Source organism: Halichoerus grypus, chromosome 6 (genome assembly GCF_964656455.1).
Source record: "Halichoerus grypus chromosome 6, mHalGry1.hap1.1, whole genome shotgun sequence".
NCBI classification, from domain to species: Eukaryota; Metazoa; Chordata; class Mammalia; order Carnivora; family Phocidae; genus Halichoerus; species Halichoerus grypus.
In genome coordinates, this window is record NC_135717.1 from 174,616,847 (window position 1) to 174,637,867 (window position 21,021).

General features: G+C 46.1%; 1 protein-coding gene across 3 annotated transcripts; it reads left to right on the forward strand.

The window, feature by feature from the left end:
- Positions 1-325: 325 nt before the first annotated feature.
- NUP50 (nucleoporin 50) lies at positions 326-20,152 on the forward strand. 3 transcript variants are annotated; one of them, XM_036120565.2, is made up of 8 exons: positions 330-655; positions 4,530-4,608; positions 7,025-7,108; positions 10,133-10,319; positions 11,320-11,961; positions 13,745-13,826; positions 15,602-15,720; positions 16,658-20,152. In XM_036120565.2, exons 2-8 carry the CDS (start codon positions 4,540-4,542, stop codon positions 16,858-16,860), a joined length of 1,386 nt encoding a protein of 461 aa, XP_035976458.2. In that variant the 5' UTR covers positions 330-655; positions 4,530-4,539; the 3' UTR covers positions 16,861-20,152. The 3 variants fall into 3 exon arrangements, with proteins under 3 accessions (XP_035976460.2, XP_035976459.2, XP_035976458.2); XM_036120567.2 differs by lacking the exon at positions 15,602-15,720 and having other exon boundaries at positions 326-655; positions 16,658-16,755; XM_036120566.2 differs by lacking the exon at positions 7,025-7,108 and having other exon boundaries at positions 328-655.
- The last annotated feature ends 869 nt before the right edge of the window (positions 20,153-21,021 follow it).

The window sequence follows — 21,021 nt, forward strand, 5'->3', positions numbered from 1 at the left end:
GCACCAGCGACCCGCGCTGCACCGTCTCCTCACACGCGTCCGGCCGCCGACACGTGACCACCGCGCGCAAACTCCCGCCGCGGGCGCCGGCTTCCCTGCGGAGGCCCCGCGCGCGCGTGAGTGCACGCATGCGCGCGCATGCGCGAGACGGGGGCGCTCTTCCCGGCGACGGTTTCCAGGCAGCCAGGCGCCTGCGCTACGTGACGCTCCACCGCCCGCGGAGGGAGGTACTGCTCGCCAAGGCTCCGGCGCGCTTGCGCAGTAGCTGGACGCGGGCGTTTCTTTCCTCCCTTTTTATAGAGTTGGTTTGGGCGGGGGGGGGGGGAGCGTAGATTGGAGTTATAAAATGGCGGCTTGGAGCGCTTTCGGCGCTGTTCCTCCGGCGGTCTCTGGTTGATCTCGCTGCTCTCCGTCACTGCCGAACACAGAGAGGCGAGGCCCCTGGAGGACATGGTGTTTGAGACCCAAGGCTTGCTGACCACCAAGTTCTTCCAGAATCTCGGCGCACCGGAAGCGACCAGGCGCGCTCAGCCCAGCGAGCAGCGGCCGCTTCACACCCGAGGCCCGCGGCTGCAACATCGCTCCTGCTCGCGGTCGCTCACCCGGCTTCCGCCGCACCCACAGCCCAGCGAGTGCCGCGGCGGCCGCCCGGGAGGTGAGAGGCGGACGGGCAGCGTGGCAGGAGAAGGGGCCGATCTCGGGGAGGGGCGCCGGGTCCCGGCACGCGATTGGGCCTGGAAGGGGGAGCCCGGCTGCGGGGCCCAGGCTTGGGGAGGAGAAACCCGGGGTCAGGCAGGGTGCGGTACCTGGGCCTGAAAGGGGGACCCTGGGCTGGAGGAGCCGGGGTCAGGGTGCGGGACTCGAACCTGGAAGGGGGGGTACCCTGGGCTGGAGGAGCCGGGGTGAGCGGCCCGGGCCTGGGGAGGAGGAAGCCGGAGTCCGGGTGCGGGACTCGGACCTGGAAGGGGGGGTATCCTGGGCTGGAGGAGCCGGGGTGAGCGGCCCGGGCCTGGGGAGGAGGAAGCCGGAGTCCGGGTGCGGGACTCGGACCTGGAAGGAGGACCCTGGGCTGGAGGAGCTGGGGTGAGCGGCCCGGGCCTGGGGAGGAGGAAGCCGGAGTCCGGGTGCGGGACTCGGACCTGGAAGGAGGACCCTGGGCTGGAGGAGCTGGGGTCAGGGTGCGGGACTCGAACCTGGAAGGGGGGGACCCTGAGCTGGAGGAGGGAGGTGAGGAGCCCGGGCTGTCGGGGGTCAGTGGGGAGGGTGGGGCGGGATGACCGCAGCGGCGCGTAGTCGGGTGCTGTTTGTGAAGCCGGGCGCTGGGCCGACCTGTCGTGGCTGCGGCGCCCAATTTGGGTAAGGCTCGCCCGGCTGCGGGCCCCCCGCGGCCCCCGCGGAGGCAGAGGCAGGATTGGGCAGGGGCCATTCCGGCTTGGCGGTCTCGGTTTACTTCCTAGCGCTTCCTCTCGGTACTTCTTTCCCCTTGGCGTCTCCACTGCTCGCTACACTAGCCCTTCGGCGTGGCTTCACGTTCGTATTGCAGCCCGGGGCTGTTGATCACCCCTTTCCTCTGTTCCGCGAAGAAGAAATTTTGAGACTTCGTTTTCCCCTGGCGTTCCAGCCTCCGGGGTCCGCCCCCTTGTCCTCTTCTTGTTTTCTGTCAAGTATGGTCACATCTGTTTTCATCTTAGGGTAACTGATGTTGACTGGGGTTCAACCCCGAGGACGAGGCAGCACCTGGTGGCAGAGACCACAGAACTCTTAGCAGGCACAATTTCTCCAGTCGTGAAAACTCAATTTCCTGTCAGTGTTTCATACCTAGGAATCATTTTAAAATCGGGTGCCCTTTTAGCCACAAGCCCCACATTTTTTTCTTTTTTCTTTTTTTTAATATTTTTAAGTAGTCTGGACACCCACCGTAGGGGCTCGAACTCAAAAGCCCGAGATGGAGGGTCGCATGCTCCACCCACTCAGCTAGCCAGGCACCCCTAAATTCTTAATAATAGCCAGGACTTAAGACTCTTTAGGTGCTGGGCCTTGTTCGGAGTACTTTACCGAGATTTTTTTTTCCTCCTCTTCTTGCACGCGCGCACACACACACACACACAGAAAATTGTCTGGAGCATCATGCTTTGAAATAAAATATGGATTTGCTAAATATATTTTAAAGCCTGGCTCATAATTGAATTCTCATCTCCCACCCTATACTTTTTACAATTTTGAGGAAAAATAGTATTTCATAGCCTTTGCTTCTAGCAAAACTTGTTTCTTTAATAATATTTATTAAGCCCTTCTTATGTTCCAGGCACTGTTCTGAACTAAGTTTTTTCTTTATCTTCCTTAATTTTCACAACACTTTCCTCTTCTACAGATGAAGAAAGTGAGTCACAGCAATTAAATAACTTGCCAGAGGTCTAGCAAGAAAATGGAAAAACTGAGAGTTCTGTAGTATTTTCTAAAACAAGTAGCGCCCGGGATCACCGCTCAGCGACTGCTGGACTACCTGCTGTGACAGGGCAGGTTTGGGGCCCTTGGAGGGGGCAGTAAACAAACGGGAGATCCCTGCCCTGTGGTTGGGTCACCGGTTGGATAAATACAGTAGGCTGGGGAAGCAGCTACATTAGTTTTGGTTGCTTTACTCTGCTGGTTATCTCTTTACTTGTGGGCCTGAGTTAGATGTTACATTTTCACTGCACTGTTTGCACGTTCAGCTCCACCCTTTTTTGCCTTAATAACTTACTAATAGTTCCTAGCAAAAATGACTCTTTCAACTTCTCGGCTCTTCTGCCCCCTGGTGGAGGTGTTAGTTACTGACCAGGGAAAGATTTCCCCGGTGGGACCTCTGAACAGTTCAAGGTTACTAAGGAAATAGGTCAGAAAGTACCTTGTTTGCTTTTGTTTGAATGACCAAGATTAATGGCAAAACTTGACCAGGTATTTGAGGCGGAGACCTTAAAAAGGGGGATTTGCAGGTAATGCCTGAGTGTCCTATTTTATGTATTAGCATTTTGGACTTTAAAACCATTTATTTTACACTCAGGAAAAAAAGCCCGTACGTACTTGTAAAGTAAAAGTTCAGGTGTTATTAGGGTATTATTACAAGCTGAAAATCACCTTTGTAGTTACTCTACAGGGGTCAGATTTTGAAGGACTTTGGAATGTCAACATTTGAATTTTATTTTATAGATACTAAAGGGAACTGGGTAATGTGTGAAAGCGTGTCTTAATGACCACAAAATTCAAGGAACCAACTATAGTGGTCTGTGGTGTTGAGACAAGTGAGAGTGGGCAGAGACCATCAGGTTCTCATCAGGTTCTAGACAGGTTTCAGGAACCCTGAAGGAACTGGGCACTTGCCCAGGGCAAGATGGGCAGCGGAGGAAATGGAGGGTTTTTGGTCCATTTAACTGGTGAGTTAGAGAACAGCCAGCACGGCACTTACAGTGGAGTCTCTATTGGTTGTTGTGCTAATTTTGTTGTTCATAGCAAAGAATATATATTAGGATCAGAAAACATTGCAAATTGTAAGGGATGGGTACCAGCACTGGCTAGGTGCTTGTATCCACAGTCAGTCCCCGTCTCCTCCTCCCTCTGACACGGTGGCTTTAGAGGAATTGAGTGATGGCTTATTCTTGAAGGTCCTATATAAATTTTGAGTGTTAACACATCTATATTAATTACATTTTGAACTTTTAAATGATACTCTAGCTTAGCAGTATACAACTTGGGGTAATTAAGTGTTCAGTCTTGGGAAATTTATTTCTATCAACTGTAGCCTAAAGAAGAGTACTCGTGCTGGGAAAGTATTTCCAGGGCCTTATTAACGTTCTTATCTAAAGATGAACTTCTTTACTGGATCATCTTTAAGAGAATTTTAAGTATTTAAAACGTTTTGCCTGTAGCAAGACTGTAATTGTAATTTGCATAGAATAAATTAAGCACTTGTTGATTACATATACAGTACTTAAGATTTCACATTTTAAAAAGTCAATGGTTTATTTTAATTTTTTTCAAATGGAGCTGGTTTAGCGTTGTTCAGAAGGAGTGCCAGTGTTCTTAGAAGACCTGCACTGCCTCCTTCCGTAACCCTTTATTGCATATGTAACACTGAGAGCCTAAGAACACTGCTATGAAGTTCTCAGGAAGGCAGTTCCCACTGGTATCAGGAATGTTTGTGTTTTTTATCTCATTTCATGCTAGGGTGAATTTTTAAAATTCTTTGTAAAAATTCTTTGCATTCTTTGTAAAAATTCTTTAAAAATTCTTTGTAAATTTTTGGGGCGCCTGGGTGGTAAGTTAATCCATCGGACTCTTGGTTTCATCTCAGGTCATGATCTCAGGGTCGTGGGATCAAGCCCCTCATTGGGCTTCATGCTTGCTTGTGATTCTCTCTTCCTCTTCCTCTGCCCCTCCTGCTTGTGCGCACGCTCTCTCTCTCTCAGATAAATAATATTTTTAAAAAATTCTTTGTAAGTTCTTATATCTTGGTCTAGGAAAGCACTTTTCACTTCTTTTTACTTTTAACTTAGGTTTGAAAATATGGCCAAAAGAATTGCTGAGAAGGAATTGACAGATAGGAATTGGGATCAAGAAGACGAAGCAGAAGAGGTAAGATCTTTCCTCAAGAATGATTTCCTGCAGAACCATGAGAGACAATGGACTCTGAAAAACAAACTGAGGGTTCTAGAGGGGAGGGGGTTGGGAGGATGGGTTAGCCTGGTGATGGGTATTGAGGGCACGTTCTGCATGGAGCACTGGGTGTTATGCACAAACAATGAATCATGGAACACTATATCTAAAACTAATGATGTAATGTATGGGGATTAACATAACAATAAAAAAATTAAAAAAAAAAAGAATGATTTCCTGCTGCTTCTAAATTTAAATTCAGGGCTCCTGGGTGGCTCAGTCTTTAAGCGTCTGCCTTCGGCTCAGGTCATGACCCCAGGGTCCTGGGATCGAGCCCCGCATCGGGCTCCCTGCTCCGCGGGAAGCCTGCTTCTCCCTCTCCCACTCCCCCTGCTTGTGTTCCCTCTCTCGCTGTGTCTCTCTCTGTCAAATAAATAAATAAAATCTTAAAAAAAAAAAAAATTCAAATTTAAATTCATTTTGGGGTTCCTCAGGAAGATTTTGTAGTAAAATTAAAAGGTCTTTTAAAGAACAGCCTGAACAGAAAATAGTAACTTTTAAAACTAAAAATGTAAGTTCATTGGAATTAGAATTTAGATTGGCCTAGTTTCTTTCCTAACAAAATAAAAATGGGTCTTCCCTGAGGAAATATTTTAATTTTTCTCTTACAAAGAGTAGAACACAGCTGCGTTTTTAGTGCCTCATCAGCAGTTTGATGCTCCCTGGCCGGTTCACTAAGGAAATCCGTAACCAAGTTAGCCTTTCGAGTTAATAGAATGGTGCTAAGTTTAAAAAAAAAAAGGAAGAAATCTGCAAAAGTGTGTTTCCAAGCTTATTCTTAAACCATCTTCCTTCTTTCTGAATCTCTTGTAGTATGAACATTTTTTTTCTTTACAAATATAAGTATTAATATGTTTAGGGAAACCAAAATCACAAGTATATTAATATTTTGACAGGGTTTTTAACATTTCTAACTGACTTGGTGCTTTTTAACCAACTCTTTGGTAACTAAGTTTTTTCCTGGTCTGATGCATAGTGTTACATTCTGTGCCTAGTACGATTTATGACGACTGTATAATGATTTGCTTTGACATTAACATATTTCAGGAATGAAAGGACTTCCATTTAGTTAAATTTTAATGAGTCTGAAAGGACCTTACATTGAATTCGAGACAGGTATCCAGATGATCCCTTCTCTTAAGTGTAGAGATCTCTTTTTTTTTTTTTTTTAAAGATTTTATTTATTCATTTGAGAGAGAATGAGATAGAGAGCACGAGAGGGGGGAGGGTCAGAGGGAGAAGCAGACTCCCCGCCGAGCAGGGAGCCCGATGCGGGACTCGATCCCGGGACTCCAGGATCATGACCTGAGCTGAAGGCAGTCGCTTAACCAACTGAGCCACCCAGGCGCCCTGTAGAGATCTCTTTTAAGTTTAACATTATCTGAAATAACTACAGAGACAGCTTCTTACAGAAAGTATTTTATGCCAGCCCTACAGGGTAAAAGAAGGGTTGAAATAAAGCCAGAGATCTTCACCAAATTCCTGATTGTGGGCATAGTACTTTTAGCTACTGGGAAGAGCAGTAGTTTTCCAACAGGGTCACTTAGAGGCCCAGCTGTGCCAGTGGTCTCTGGGATGACGGGCAAATGGGCAAGGTTTCTCTTAAAAATCATATGCATATGTGATAAAAATAAACTCTGTTTTTGAAAACTGTAGTAGGAGGATCCTAGATTTGGGCATCTGGGTTTTAGAACTGGCTCTGTTACCAACTGTTAATGATCTTTAAGGTAACTTTTGGCTTTTGAAGAATAGATTTTGCTTCTTAAAACTGGGTTTTTTATCCTAAGTTTTATTCATATCTTTGAATATATTTGAAATTTGAAGAACTGGTCCTGAATAGTTTTCTACAAAACTTCTTTTTTTTAACATTTTATTTATTTACTTTTAGAGTGGGGGGGTGCAGAGGGAGAGAAACAGTATCAGGCAGACTCCATGCTGAGCACAGAGCCCAACGCAGGGCTTGATCTCACGACCCTGAGCCGAAATCAAGAGTCGGAGGCTCAAACGACTGAGCCACCCAGGCACCCCTCTACCAAACTTTTGACGGTCTTAGTCTTGTCAGAACTTTCCTGTGTGTACTCCTCTGGATTGTGATTCAGAGCCTGCGTTTTTGTAGATCTGGAAGATTTCTGATTCACCTAAGTAGCTTTGGGATTCGTAAGATAGATAGTAGACGTAAACTTTATTGTTATGTGCCCTCTCCATAATTTGTTACTAGTATTAACAGTACTTTAAAACCAGCAGATACTAAGATAAGTTTGGTCAGGCTTTTTTGTTTAGCATTTCTTCTCCTTTTGGGCCTCATCTTACTGCTGTTTAATTTGTACACCTGCAGGTGGGAACATTCTCAGTGGCCAGTGAGGAAGTCTTGAAGAATAGAGCCATAAAGAAAGCAAAGCGTAGAAATGTTGGATTTGAAGTGAGTGTTTTCTTACCGCTTTTGGTATTAAACACTAATTTGATTTCTAATTGCAGAGCATTTCTACCCCTGGGAGCAGTCAGATCGATAAATGCTTTTTAAAATGTTTACTCTACTTGTGAAAATCCTTGAGGTGGACCATGGGAGTTAGAAAACAATAAGTATGAGATGTGCACCTTACCCAGTTGTAGAAATAAAGTGTAGATCTGGACAAATTTCAACCGAGCGGCAAGAAGAAGAGGAGTGGGTGGCCGGTGGAGTAAGGAAGGGAAATGCTCCCTGGCATTGAGGAGTGTGTGTTTGTGTGTGTCTGTGTGTGTGTGGGGGGGTCCTTTAGCTGTAACAGAAGCATTTCACATGTAGATTTTTTCCTAATACAGTATGTTATAATGTTTCCTTCCTGTGTTCACAAGGGTTAAAAGATGAGTTGTAACTCTTGAATTGAAATCATGTGGTTCCATTCAACCATCACTCCACATTTAACAATGCTACCCCAGTACGATCCTCAGCCCTCAAATACATTCCAGACACCTGCATGCTGACTTGGTGGCCTGGGCATCTCTTGTCAGGCTGGAGAGTCTGGTTTGTACATCCTGGGTGGCAGCTGGAAGGACCCTACTCAGCTGCACCTTTTGTGGTGGCTCTGTTCAGTTTTGTTATTCCAAGTCTCCTCTGGTCTAATTTCATTCTTAAAGACTGGTGACGAGTTGGATGTAGGTATTGAGCCTAGTGAAGTTTGATGGCTCTCTCATGGAGAAGATAACAGCGGGGGAAGGACAACTTAATTAGGGAGGAAGTGATTGGTTTACTTGGGGAAGTGTATTTTAAGGGCCTGGGGTACATTCAAGTGAGGTTCTGTAGGAGACCACTACATATATGGGTGGTTACCTGGTACAGGAGGAGGGGTGACAGCTGGGTGCAGCTCTGGGAGGCATGCAGGAGGTTGAAACCGGGGTGTAGCTGAGAGTGGCAGCTCATGATGTAGACTGAGAAGCCGAAGGAAGGAAGACCGGCTGGAAGAGGGATGGCCCCGCCTCAGATGAATGAAACCGTGTAACCGTGTAGACCACAATCCAGATTTGGCCCAAGGGAAGGGGGGTGGGGGAGCCCTCTGGCTGTTAAAGGAAATGAATATAGATAGTTGAAGTCCACATATCATTTCAGCTATAACTTTTAGAACTTGTATAATAAATGTTACGTTGTCTGCTTAAATGCTGAAATGTGGCTTTTCCCATATGCAGGTGACTGTTGAACCACATGGGTTTGAATTGCCTGCGTCCGTTTATATTCCGGGGGGGCGGGGGTGGGGGGAGGTCGGCACTCCTGACCCCATGTTGTTCAAGGGTCGCCTGTCGTGGGTTTGTCCATTTACTCAACAGACCTGCTAAGCGCTGGAGATAGTATTGGTGGGCAAAAACAGATAGGAGTAAGTAAAATATCCATGCTTTGTGGAACATACATCCTAATGATGGAAAAGACACACCGAGTGTGTAGTTTTTGTTTTTCTCTAAGTGCCATGGAAAAAAATGAGTAAGGGAGACTGGCGGGCCCAGGGACGTGTCAGTTCCGTGGGGCCCAAACGGGCAGCTCCTCATTCACTTCTGCCCTTTTTCTGAGTGACTCCTATTCCTTTTTTTTCTTTTTTAAACAGTGGTTCTTGAATTTCCATGATGATTCTAGAGCCAATTTGCTGTTAACAGTTTCTAAAATGACTATAAATGTCCTGTGGCTTTTAAATCTCATGCAGAATACTGGGCTCTGAGGAGCCACTGGGAGCCTTCCACTGTGTCCGTGGAGCGTTGGCATAGATGGTGGCTGTCGCTTTGGTGTGTTTGGGATATTGAATCATCAGAAATCAAATGAGGGTGTCAGGGCCTAAGCTACTTTTATTACACGCATTAAAATTCATCCAAGTTGAGAGTTTGCCTTTTTTTGCCGAATTTTGTTGCCATAATTGTATCTGTGATCAGTAACCATCTTGACATTCCCGTGGATGTGATTGAAATGTTTGTGTTTTTTGAAAACTGCAATATTAGGCTAACCAACCCATTCAGAAAACAAAGTTTCTAGTTTAATATTTTTGTGAGATCATGATTATAATTCGTTTGTGTGAAAACGTAAGGTTTGTGTACTCCCTCGGATGTTGGGAAGCATGTATGCCATGATGTGTTTCTGAGAATATTTCCTAGAGCCTCCCTTGGATCCAGGAAGCAGATCACGCCCATTGTGGTGTAACCACTGGTTTTGAATGGAAAAAAGAAAGAGGTATCTTTAGCAGAGCAACGTAAACTGAGGAACGTTTCTCCAAGAGTTTCCAGGAGCAGAGAGCAGGTTTAGAAGCTCATAAGGAGTGCTGGATATTTCCAGAGCATCGCGGGTTGGAGATGTGAGGAATCCAGCGACAGTGGGAAAGGTCTACTAGAAAGGCCTTGCTGATGGAAATAGCGAGAAAATCGAGAATAAAAATGTTGCCTCTGGATTTCTCAACCAAGGGAAGGTCTAAGATTTGAGAGTCAGCTGCTCACGTTTCTAGAAGCTAAAAGCTACGGAAGTGCTTTAGGAAGTCATAGGAAAATGGGTAAGATACTTTCATCAGTCAGCCTGACTTGATGTTTCTACAGCTTCCTTAGGCTAATGGTCTTTGATTGATAGTACAAGAAAGAGGCCTCCTTTGGGATTTAGCCATTTTAGAGGGTTTGTTTTTAGTTATGATTCTGAGGCTGTGTACACAAATTTAGTGCATTAGTCTTTTTTGCCTTCTGTATCTTAAATATATTTTTAAAAACAAGTTGCACTGTAAATGGCTTTCTTCATGGCTGTGTCAGGAAGGCAGCTTCGGACTGCAGAGCTGTCGCTGTGAATAAAGTCGGTCTCATGTCCCGTCTCTGCACCTGCTTCTCCTTTTCCTCCAGTGCTGGTCCCGTAAGCTTCTGGTGCTACTCAGCCGACGTGGTATTGTCACGCACTTGCTTACCTGGTTATGAAACAGAGTCCTCTAATGTGTGCTCTTTCTTTATGTTTCAGTCGGATAGTGGAGGGGCCTTTAAAGGTTTTAAAGGTTTGGTTGTACCTTCTGGAGGAGGAGGGTTTTCTGGATTTGGTAATGGTGCTGGAGGGAAGCCTTTGGAAGGACTGTCTAACGGAAGCGGCATAAGCAGCGCCCCTCCCTTCTCCAGCGCCAGGACAGCAGCGGAGAGCAAGGCAGCCTTTGGTGAGTAGGTTCTCCTCCCCCCGCTCACATCTGTGTACAGATGATCTGAAAAATAACATTGCAAAGATGTTTTCCTTGTACTTGATCCTGGGTCCTGGGACTCCATGAGCAGAAACAGGGTAATACTGAAAGGGATGGAAGTTAGAGAGATGTTGGCTCTTTGCAGAGTAAGTGAGTAGAGCACAGGCTTTTGAGCCAAAATAGACCCAGGTTCTCAGCTCTGCCAGTCACTGGCTCTGCAGCCCTGGTAAAATTCCTTAGCCTCTGAGCCTCCACATCTTCAACTGTGAAATGACAGTGACCCTGAGAACTGACCTATGGGGTCAGAGGAGAAGAGGAAGCTCTTAGTGGACCCTCCGTAAAGACCTGCCTTCCCATGTGCTCATTCGTTCTCTGTGTACGAGGGACTTTTCCGTGTGGCCCACACCTACTAGGAACTTACGGTCCTCCACTCTAGATTTATGTCACCCGGGGTGTGGTGACTGCCTGATCCTGTTTTGAGAGAATTGGTCAAGAACTGTTGGGATTAGCAGCAGAGAATGGAATCATGGGCTCCAGTCTTCGGTTTTCGGGAAGTGATCCTGGCTGGTTGGATTGTGCTTAGCTGTTCTGAATGTACACTGTTTTGTTTTAATGAGGCAGAATGTGTAGTGTGATTAAGCCAGCACTTTCTGTTAAGATTTTAACTGCATTAATATATGTTCATCCCTACAACCTTGGGGATTAAGTTTTATACTAACTATTGGGACAGTTCTGGGGGAAGCGGGCCTCCTTTTCAAAGAAAAGATTATTTTTAATGCAAGCACATCATAGACCGTGTTCTTATATAAAGTTTGATTTTTGTGATCACCGGTTCCTAAATATTAGATGTGCACATACTTGAACTGTCACAAAAATACAGGATACAATAAAAGCAGAAAGTACGAAGACAGCATAAAAATCCAGGTGATATTATCAAATCAGCTTCTCAGTAAACTCTTCAAACTTTAATTCCCTATAGGATCTATTGCTGCAAATGGTCCTACCTCCTTGGTCGATAAAAAGATCTTAACTCCCAAAACTAATGGTGACAGTCAGCAGCCCTCCTCCTCCGGCCTTACCTCTAGCACGGCCTGCCCCCGGGACGCCTATCACAAGCAGCTGGCTGCCTTAAACTGTTCCGTCCGGGATTGGATCGCGAAGCACGTGAACACGAACCCCCTGTGCGACCTGACGCCCATCTTTAAGGACTACGAGAAATACCTCACTGGTATCGAACAGCAGCTCGGGGGCAGCGGCAGCAGGCGCTCTGAAAGTGAAGCCAAGAAAATGCCGCTTGCGACCCAGTCCCCTTCCCCGTTCGGGGCAGCAGAACTGCAGCGAGACTCAACATTGGCGTTTGTGGGCAACAAGGTGGAGGACACTGCTGAGAAGCCGCCGGACCCGCCCGGAGGAGCCGCGGGGGCCTCGTTTAACTTCGGCAAGAAGATCGACAGTTCTGTCTTGGGCTCTTTAAACTCTGGCCCCCTGACTACATTTTCGTTTTCTTCTGGAAACTCCAGTTTATTTGGCAAAGAGCTTACCCAGAATAAACCGGTGTCTTCACCATTTTCCACGAAAATGTTGGAGGTACAGGCTGAAGGCGGCAGTAGCGAATACAAAGGTAATAATAAAGTTTATCCTCCTAAGTCTGTCTTGGATCTGAGTTTCGGGTTTAGCGGCACGAACGTAGATTTGTGAATCAGGTGGATCTGGATTCACGCTGTGACTCACGTCGTTTCCCGGATATGATCTCGGACACAGTTGATCGGCTGCTTTTGAGTCTGTTGTTGCCCTCTTTGTAAAGTGGAGTAAGACCTATTTTGCAGGGCTACTGTAAGGATTGAGAATATAAAAATAAAAATGAAGAATATAACCGTATCGGGCACAGTGACTTTGAAAAGTATTAAACGCACATAAAAAAAATTCAGTAAATTAACAGTGCTTGAGAATTGTGTCTTACTGAAAGAATTGCTCATCAGTGTCCCTGGCATGTCTTGTATTTGGGAGATTTAATCATAGGTGAAGTCTCATGGCAAAATAGTACTCTACTGTGAATAGAAAAGGTAGACTTTGCGTAGCCCCAGGAACAAATTGGCGGGGGTTTCCCTCGATGTGTCTGGACTGCAGCCACGTTTCAGAGGCATCCACCTTGGGTGACATCAGTGCCCCAAACTGGGCCTGAGTCACAGGCCCTTCACTACCTGTTCTTAGCTCTTTGAAAAGAGGGGTTAATGGCCTAGTCTCTCCTCTTCCCATTGTGGTTGTGAACACATTGTGTGAAGACACTTGTGAGCAGTTAAAAAGTACGTCTCGAAGGAGGTGTTCACTTCTCAGTACTTGAGAACGAAAGAAACCGGCCGTTTTCTCCTGGGAGGGTAACTTCCATTCCTTCGAGTCCATCCTCAGGCAAGGGCCCTCCAGAGCAAAGCATAGGCTAAAGATCTCCCTTTTTCTCTGCCCTAAATGTGACCGATGGAGAGTGGTCCTGCTCCTAGAGCGGTCCCAGGAACGGCGAGGCTGCCTGTGGGAGGGACATGGGTGAGGCTCGGTCCCCGCACGATGCCAGATGCCCAGCGGCAGAGCCCCCCCTGCTTGTCTGGTGGCCGCTGCACCTCTCCCTGCGAGAGAGAGCCCGTGAGCTTGTTTGAGTCTTGCTGCCTGGGCCCGCCCTGGAGAGCCTCGCTCACGGCTGCCTTCTTGGGAATTTAAACCTGGTCACTTTGACTTGTTGGGGCACCAGAATTGTTTTTCTGAGAGTTGCTGTTTAATTTAGTGTGTGTCCTGAGACCATCTTTCTCCGGAGGATCGCTGTTTGCATCATCGCGTCCTAGATCTCCCCTGGGGCTGGGGCTGGGGCTGGGAGGGCGCCTGGTGCCTGAGCCTCCAGCGGGGCCTCGCAGAAGCAGCTTGCTCGCGCTTCGGGTGGTTTCTCGGACAGCCTGCCCTGTAACCAGCTTTATTGTCCTCCTCTTCTTTGGCCGTCGCGGAGACTGATTATTCCTCAGCATGACACACACAGTGTCACAGGAGATCTGGGGATGAAGGTGTTTAGAAGCCTGTCTGGGATTTTCCTTTTCCAGTGGGTGATCTTGAGTCTGTGTGGGTGTTTATTTTTCTGTTAAAATTGGTGCACCGAATCATAAGCATCGACAATTTTTCATTCTAGGGTTTTCTACAAATTAACATTTAGAAGAGAGAAGCATGTTCCCATTAAAAATTATCCTAATTTTTCACAAAATGATTAAAATCCAGTGAATCTCCCCCAGTTAGATGTGTGCTTTTGATTTCTGCATCAGCTTACAGGGAATTTTTAGGTTGAGGTGTTAGGGGATGGATAACTTCTTTTGTGACATTTTTAAGCTCTTGATTTGAATTTTACTGAGTTAGTGTTGTTTTTATAAAAGGCGGAGATGAAGAAGAGAATGACGAGCCGCCCAAAGTAGTAGTTACTGAAGTAAAAGAAGAAGATGCTTTTTACTCCAAAAAGTAAGTAAGAGTCCCGGGAACCCATGTGGTGAGCATGTCTTCAGAGATGTGGAAGGTGGCCTCTGGGGCGACCTCAGCCCCACAGGATTTGCTGAGCATCCCGTCCTGGGGTCAGGCTGGGCCTGCTCTTCGAATGGGAACAAGGGAGAATTCTTGACCTGTTCATTTGAAAACAGGTTCTAGAAATTTCCTGCTGGGCATTTCCTACTCTTTTCTAGTATTTTTCTTCTGAAGTGCTTTAGAGACAGGCTTTTCTTTGACCGTCCCACCCCCATCTCCCTCCTCTCCCCCTGCTCCACCCCCCTGCACAAAGAAAGTCACCTCCTCACTGACTTCACCTTTGTTTTTACTTCTGCTCTTCATCGGGAGGTGTCATCCCCTCCTGGAGACCTGGTTGGCCCTTAGTGGGTTTTCTCAGCCAAAACGTTCTGCATAGTAACCAGCCCTTTATTTCCTCCCCAGTGATGAGAACAGTTTTGTTTTTTGGTTCACTTTTGTTTTTATATGAGAGCTGTTGCTTTCAGAAGAAAGCCAAGGAGAAATTTTGAATTATCTCATCCCAATGAAATGAAATTAGTACTTTTTAACAAACATGTTTACAGAAAAGTCAGTTGTACCATTTTAGAACCTTCCCTAGGTGTGTTTTTTTAAATACAGAAATTTCACACGGAGTCAGTGTTTGTAACAATCACCATATCCTGTGGAATTCCCAAGTGTTGTTATTTCTGAGAACTTTTAAGAACCCAACAATGCGGGCACCTGGGTGGCTCAGTCGTTAAGCTTCTGCCTTTGGCTCAGGTCATGATCCCAGGGTCCTGGGATCGAGTCCTGTATCGGGCTCCCTGCTCCGCGGGAAGCCTGCTTCTCCCTCTCCCACTCCCCCTTCTTGTGTCCCCTCTCTTGCTCTCTCTTTCAAATAAATAAATAAAATATTTTTTTTAAAAAAAGAATCCAACAATGCCTTTTGCTTGTTTTTAAATTTAATTACGCAGATGACCTATAAAGGATTTTTTCCTAATCGGAATAAATTGAAGGAGCAGGAAGTGGTTTTGATTTGTGTCTTCATGACCTAAGGAGATTATGACAGAGCAGCTGGGAAGACACTTGACTACATTATTGTCAGTTAGGTCTTGCTTAAGAGTGTTTTCCGGGGCACCTGGGTGGCTCAGTTGGTTGAGCGTCTGCCTTCAGCTCAGGTCATGATCCCGGGGTCCTGGGATCGAGCCCCACGGTGGGCTCCCGGCTCGGTGGGGAGTCTCTTGCTCCCTCTCATTCTCACCCTGCTTGTGCTCGCTTGATCTCTCTCAAATGGATTAAAAAAAAAAAAGTGATTTCCAAAATTTCAGCATTTTGGTAGATCAAAAATTGAAGGAGTCCTGAAGAAAGTTAAAAAATAAATAGGAAGAAGGGCAAGAGAGATGGGGGCCAGAGGGTCCTGTATTTGTTCCTGTCCCGAAAGGACCCAGATCGGCCTCTTGAACTCAGGGCCAAAGGAGCACATCAGAGATGTGGAGTGTTTGCTGTGGTTTTGACTGAACTGAGAATAGGTAGCTTCAGAAGTGTTTTTTTCAAGTTGCACATGACCCACTATTTTAATAATTGGGAAAAATAGGGAAGGGTTCCAGAATATCTAACCAGATTTTCTTATTTGGGTTTGTACCCAGACCTAGTTTGAATCAAAGGTTCATCCTTGTCTTTCCACACAAGTGTGAACAGCGGTTGTTAGAAAACTTGTCTCTTGAGTATCTGATGGCCTTGCTTCTTTTTCTCTATAGGTGTAAACTGTTTTACAAGAAAGACAATGAATTTAAAGAGAAAGGTGTGGGTACTTTGCATTTAAAACCTACAGCCAATCAGAAGACACAGCTGTTAGTGCGGGCAGACACCAATTTAGGTGGGTATCTTGTTTTTCAGGTGGCACAAGATCATGCTGACCACATAGTGTATAAAAGCCCTTCACCTTGCTGGTTCCAATCATTGAGATTTTCAAGTAGAGCAATGTGTTTTGGGGGGACAGAATAGCAGTCAATCAGATCAAATGCATCCTGTATTTCCTGATTATGTATAGGCTGAGTTGAGTACCAGCATAACAGAGTGTAAGAAAACGTAGATGTGTTAAAAGAAGTAACCAAGATGGTTTTCGTTTCACTTTGTGTTAGAAATGTGACTAAGAAGCTATAGGTAAATTGGATGGCTTAATAAACACAGAAGGGCGATTAACCATTTAAAGGAATCTGCTTTATGTAGGAAATAACCATAAACACCTTGCTGGCTCCCCTTCGCCCCAGCCCCACCCTTAGAACAACCCACCGGAAGGAGGCGGCCGGTGCCAGGAGGAGCCTGGGCGGGGGGCCAGGGCTGGTCTATGAGGAAGCGGTGGGTACCACTAGGCCCTGCCGGGCTGGGTTGCAGAACCTTCGGCTTTTTCTTCCCTGTGGGCTTGACTCGTGGGTGACGCCATCACCATCCTAGCGCTCTTACCCGGTGAGCCACAGAGAGGTGTCTTTGCTAACCGCCCTGCCTTGTTGGAATGACCTGGTGAAGGCTCCAGGTCGTGCTGACGCGTTCTTCGTCTGGTGTGAGCACGGACACCTCTCAGAAGGCCTGGCCGCTGCGACGGGGCCTCGCGGGCCTCTCTGAGGGACACCATGCTGGCATCTGCGTCAGGGGACCCGGGCCCTTTTCCCCGAGCTTCCCGAAGCTCCCAGTTTTAGATCCGTTCGCTACAGGAGAGCTTGTATTTCACATTTAGCACCTGAAAGCTGCAGTCTCCTGGACCTCTAGTGTGGTCTGTGTGGTTTTGATGTCCTTTTTCCTTTGTTGAAATGCAGGCAACATACTGCTGAATGTCCTGATTCCACCCAACATGCCGTGTAGCCGAACGGGGAAGAACAACGTGCTGATCGTATGTGTTCCAAATCCACCCGTCGATGAGAAGAATGCCACCATCCCAGTCACCATGTTAATCCGGGTAAAAACAGGCGAGGACGCGGATGAGTTGCACAAAATTTTACTGGAGAAAAAGGATGCCTGAACACACTTGGACTAAGGGATTGCTGCCAAGTTGCTGCTCCCCCACCACCCCTTAGACTTAGTCAGTTTTTCTTCTCTTCTTACTTTGACATTCTAAGAATTTAGAGATAACTTAAAACTTTGTGAGGAAGATTAATATGGCCAATAAAACCTTTAAACGTTAAGTGTCCAGAACCTGTATTCTCCCTTCTTAAGAACTGTCTGATGTGTAAAATATATTTGAATGAAATTTTTTTGGAAGATTTTTAATGTTCATTTCTTAAACTGACCACAAGTGGTTTCTTAATAGGCTGAAATCAGGGTATCGATTAGACTTCCCAAAGGCTGTTCTGATCCACGGGTTTTGGGGTCTGCTGCCACCGCTGGGGAAGCTTCCCGGCAGCCCCCGCGTCCAGGAGGAAGCTCGCCTATAGCGTTCTCTGGGGGCTTGACTGATCTGGGAGAACAGCACTCTTTCCAAAGGAATCACGCTACCGCTACCATGCCGCGATGGAGGTATTTTTCCTGTGCTTTCTCATATTGTTATTCTAAAGCTGAACCTCCACTACCAGATGTTCCCGCCCAGCATGAGAGGCTTCAGCTTTTTATTTGCAGACGTTGGCCTTTTAACCCTGTGGGCTTCTTTACCTGATTGAGGAACTGCTTTTTCATTTTAAAAGGAAACAAGTAGCTTGTTCTTTGGTTTTGTAGTTTCACTCTTGAGGTGCTGTTACTTCTCTATTCCTCTGCAGACAAAGAGAATAGAGGGGGATTGCCTGGAATGCGGTCTAAAAGCACAAATTTGGTAGCTTAGAGTTTATAGACCACGGACAACAAACCCCTGTAGAAATGAAAGTTAAGTCAAAGTTAGAGCATAGTACAAAAGAAAGAATACGTCTTAGCTATTTGTGCCATGATGAACCCTATGGATCTAAGAGCTACTTACTACTTAAAGTCCTAGGAGCTCTTACTACACATGAGCCATGTGATTAGCCAGGAAACATGCAATAAGGTAATGGAATTGAAATTGTGTGTGTAAATGTTGCCTTTAACTTTAGACAGAAGTATATTCTACATTTGATACCTGAAGTTTCCACTTTTTTACAAGTAAGATACTCAGTATGTCCATTTGGAAGGGAGCCATGGTTATGCACGAGCAGAGCTGCGTCACTTCTCCACAGCAGTCAGGTAACGGATCCTAGTGTTCTTGGAAGATTCTGGGCACATGAATTAGATACAGATTTTAACGTTTAAATGTCCACTTTCATTCCTCGTTAATCATTTAATGCTGGTACCATATGATCTTGTTTCAAGGCTCAGGGTCCGTGCCTGAGGGCTCACACTTGTATGTTCTGATCTTCAGTACGTAATGTCTTCTGACTTAGAAAATTGTAGAAAATAATTGTAGATAGTACAGTTACTTTTTTTAAAACAAGCTGTAATTTTTAGAGATTTATAAAGGGGGCAGGGAAACCATTTTATGATCCGACGGGTTAACTCCAATGCCTGAGGTGCGGAAGTTGGCCAGCGATGTACCGTGAGATTCTTGCACTTCGTGAGAGAATCTGGCCCAGTGTGTGACTCTGGGTAAATGCACAGAGGTGTGCGTACACTTGTGGGCTGAGGTCAGGCTCTCACGGTGGGAAAGCTAGGGAGGGAGTGGCAGTTACTTTTGCATTTTCTTTTTAGAATCAAGAATACTCTGGAGTGTTTGTTACAGGTGATTTCTAGTATGTGGTGGTCGATCCTGTTACAGTGGCCGTGGCCCAGCCAGCCTTGAGTGAGGTTTATCCAGCTGCTAGGAGGACGAGGAAGTGCAGGGCACAGACTTCTGTCCCGGGTGGCCCACCGTGGTCCCCAGGAGCTGCGAGGCCACTCGGGCACTTTCAGGGGGCGCCACACTGGTAGCCGCCTCTGCGTGGCCAGTGGGACGTTTGCCAGACGTGGCCGAACAGCATCAGGATTGGGTCACCTTTCACCGCCCCCCCCCGGGAAAAGAGTTCATAATCTTTTTGCATTAGTGGGTATATGTGGCTTTCTCTTCCTGACATTCCCAGCAAATTGTTGCTGCTAAGACTCACTGTTAAAGTGACAATTACAGGGACAGGTGTGACGGGTGTGCCGGAACTCCCAACGCGGTATTTCCTTCATGTCGCTTCCCCTTGAGGAACTTGCTGGTCTCTACTTTAATTACGTATTCATACAAAAGAGCCTGAGTGTGTGTGGATTTTCCTGTAAAACCTAAATATTTGTGTGTTACTTGGGGGAAGAGGCCCCTTTGGCCCCCGAGGGCCGGCCTTCTCTCCCCTGCTGTATTAGTAGCTAAATTCCGCCCCATAGGTTTAGTTAGATTTATTTTTAACAAAAATATTAGAAATTAGGCTTTTAAATGTTTAATGTAGACTGAAATTTTTGTATTTAGTTGGAGGATCTATGACGTATATCATCTGTGTGGCCTGAAGGGAGGTGTTTTTAACCTTTAATCCGAAATCAGTTGTGTTGCATCTTGACAAATACTGAGTGTCCCAGTGGCCTTTTTTAAACTGGTGTGTGTCCTTCTTTTGAGAGTTCCCCAGTAAGCAAAAAAATGAGCGTTGTGCTGTCTTTGTTTTTAGAATTACAGGCTGGAAATGTGTGTCCAGTTTTTAAAGCAGTTTAGATTGTGTTTTCCAGGGAAGAACAAGTCTGACCATTTACGCATTGATTTTCTTGAAAAGGATTATAGTTTTATAATTTCAGTTCTAAATCATATTTTTGATATGCTGCATGCCAAAAAGAATCTACCTGTTCTGGGGGAGAAGAAAAAAAAAAAACCCATCTTACTATCCAAGTGCAGAACAAGTTATCACTGAGAAAGCCTTTTTGGTTTCATTTTAAAAGTTAAACACGTCTTTTGAGCAACTGTCAGTTCTTCTTTGATTTCTGAAGTCAGAATGCAAGCACGGTGTATTCTGAAGGCTTTGCAGACCCAATGGCTCACTCCCAAACCCCTGGGTATTGGTTCTCATTCTGGAAGTGAGAATCTGGTTGAAACTGGCGTGTCCCACGGTGCCGGCAGGGGCCGGCTCTGAGCACCGGGACTTCCTGGCCAGAGGCAGTCATGGTTAGGACTCCGGACTCTGCTTGATGCACACGCGATCGTAACAGTTGTTAAGACTCATTAGCAATCAGATAAGTTGTTTGCTTTCTATTTTGCATAGGAAATTGTTTTCTAAAACAAATACTTGAATTGTCAGACAATGTAATCTCAGTTTGTATTAGTTTTTGAGGAAGTGTAATCCATGAAATGTGAATAAATGGAAAGTAAACAATCAGTGTTTGACACTTTTATGTTCCTCTGTGATGTTCCTGGTGTCGATACAAGTCATGTGGGCGGGGGGGGAGAAGGACCGTGCAGAAACCCCCAGGCAGCGGAGGATCTGCTTCCTCTCGGCCCCTGCGCATGTGCGTGTGGCCTCCTCCGAGCCATTCGAGTCTGTCGTGTGGGATTTACGTCCTTACAAATCAGAATTGGAATGGTAGATGTGTCACGGGCCACCATGGGAAGCACTGCGCCAGGCGCTCTGCATCTGGTGCTCATTTGGCCCTCGGGGCAAACCTCCCAAAGGGGCTCCATGGTGTGTTTTCCAAAGCACGGCCCTGGGCCAGGTTAGTGTGTTTCTTACAAATACATACGTGGGTTTGGGATCTGTGTCCAGGTCTGTCTCAGTCAAAAATCTGAACCCTCCTAAGGACCTTTTAAAACTATAAAGATCAAGATGATCAAGAAAAAATACATTGTTATTCTAGAGCTTTAAATTTTCAGTGATCCAGAAAATCACTATTACGGCATGAACAGATTAAACTGTAATAGGATTATGATACGATTTTGGAGTCAAGTGCTGAGTAACTTCAGAGGTGTGTCCCGGTAAGGTACTGTGAAGATGGACTTACTCATCGAAGTAGTATTCCAGAACCAGTAACATCCAGTGGGAACTAAGTGACACAAGAGGGTGTTTGTCCCGAAAACGCACCAGCCCTGTCGTAGGTACTCGGCGATGGGCCGCTGACAGATGGGTTCTCCAAGCATGGAGCTGGCAACCACAGTGGCCACACCTTGGAACTTGTTAGAAATGCAGACTGGGGCGGGGGGTGGGAATAGCATGGTTTTGGTTTTGTTTTTATTGAGAAATTCACACACTTT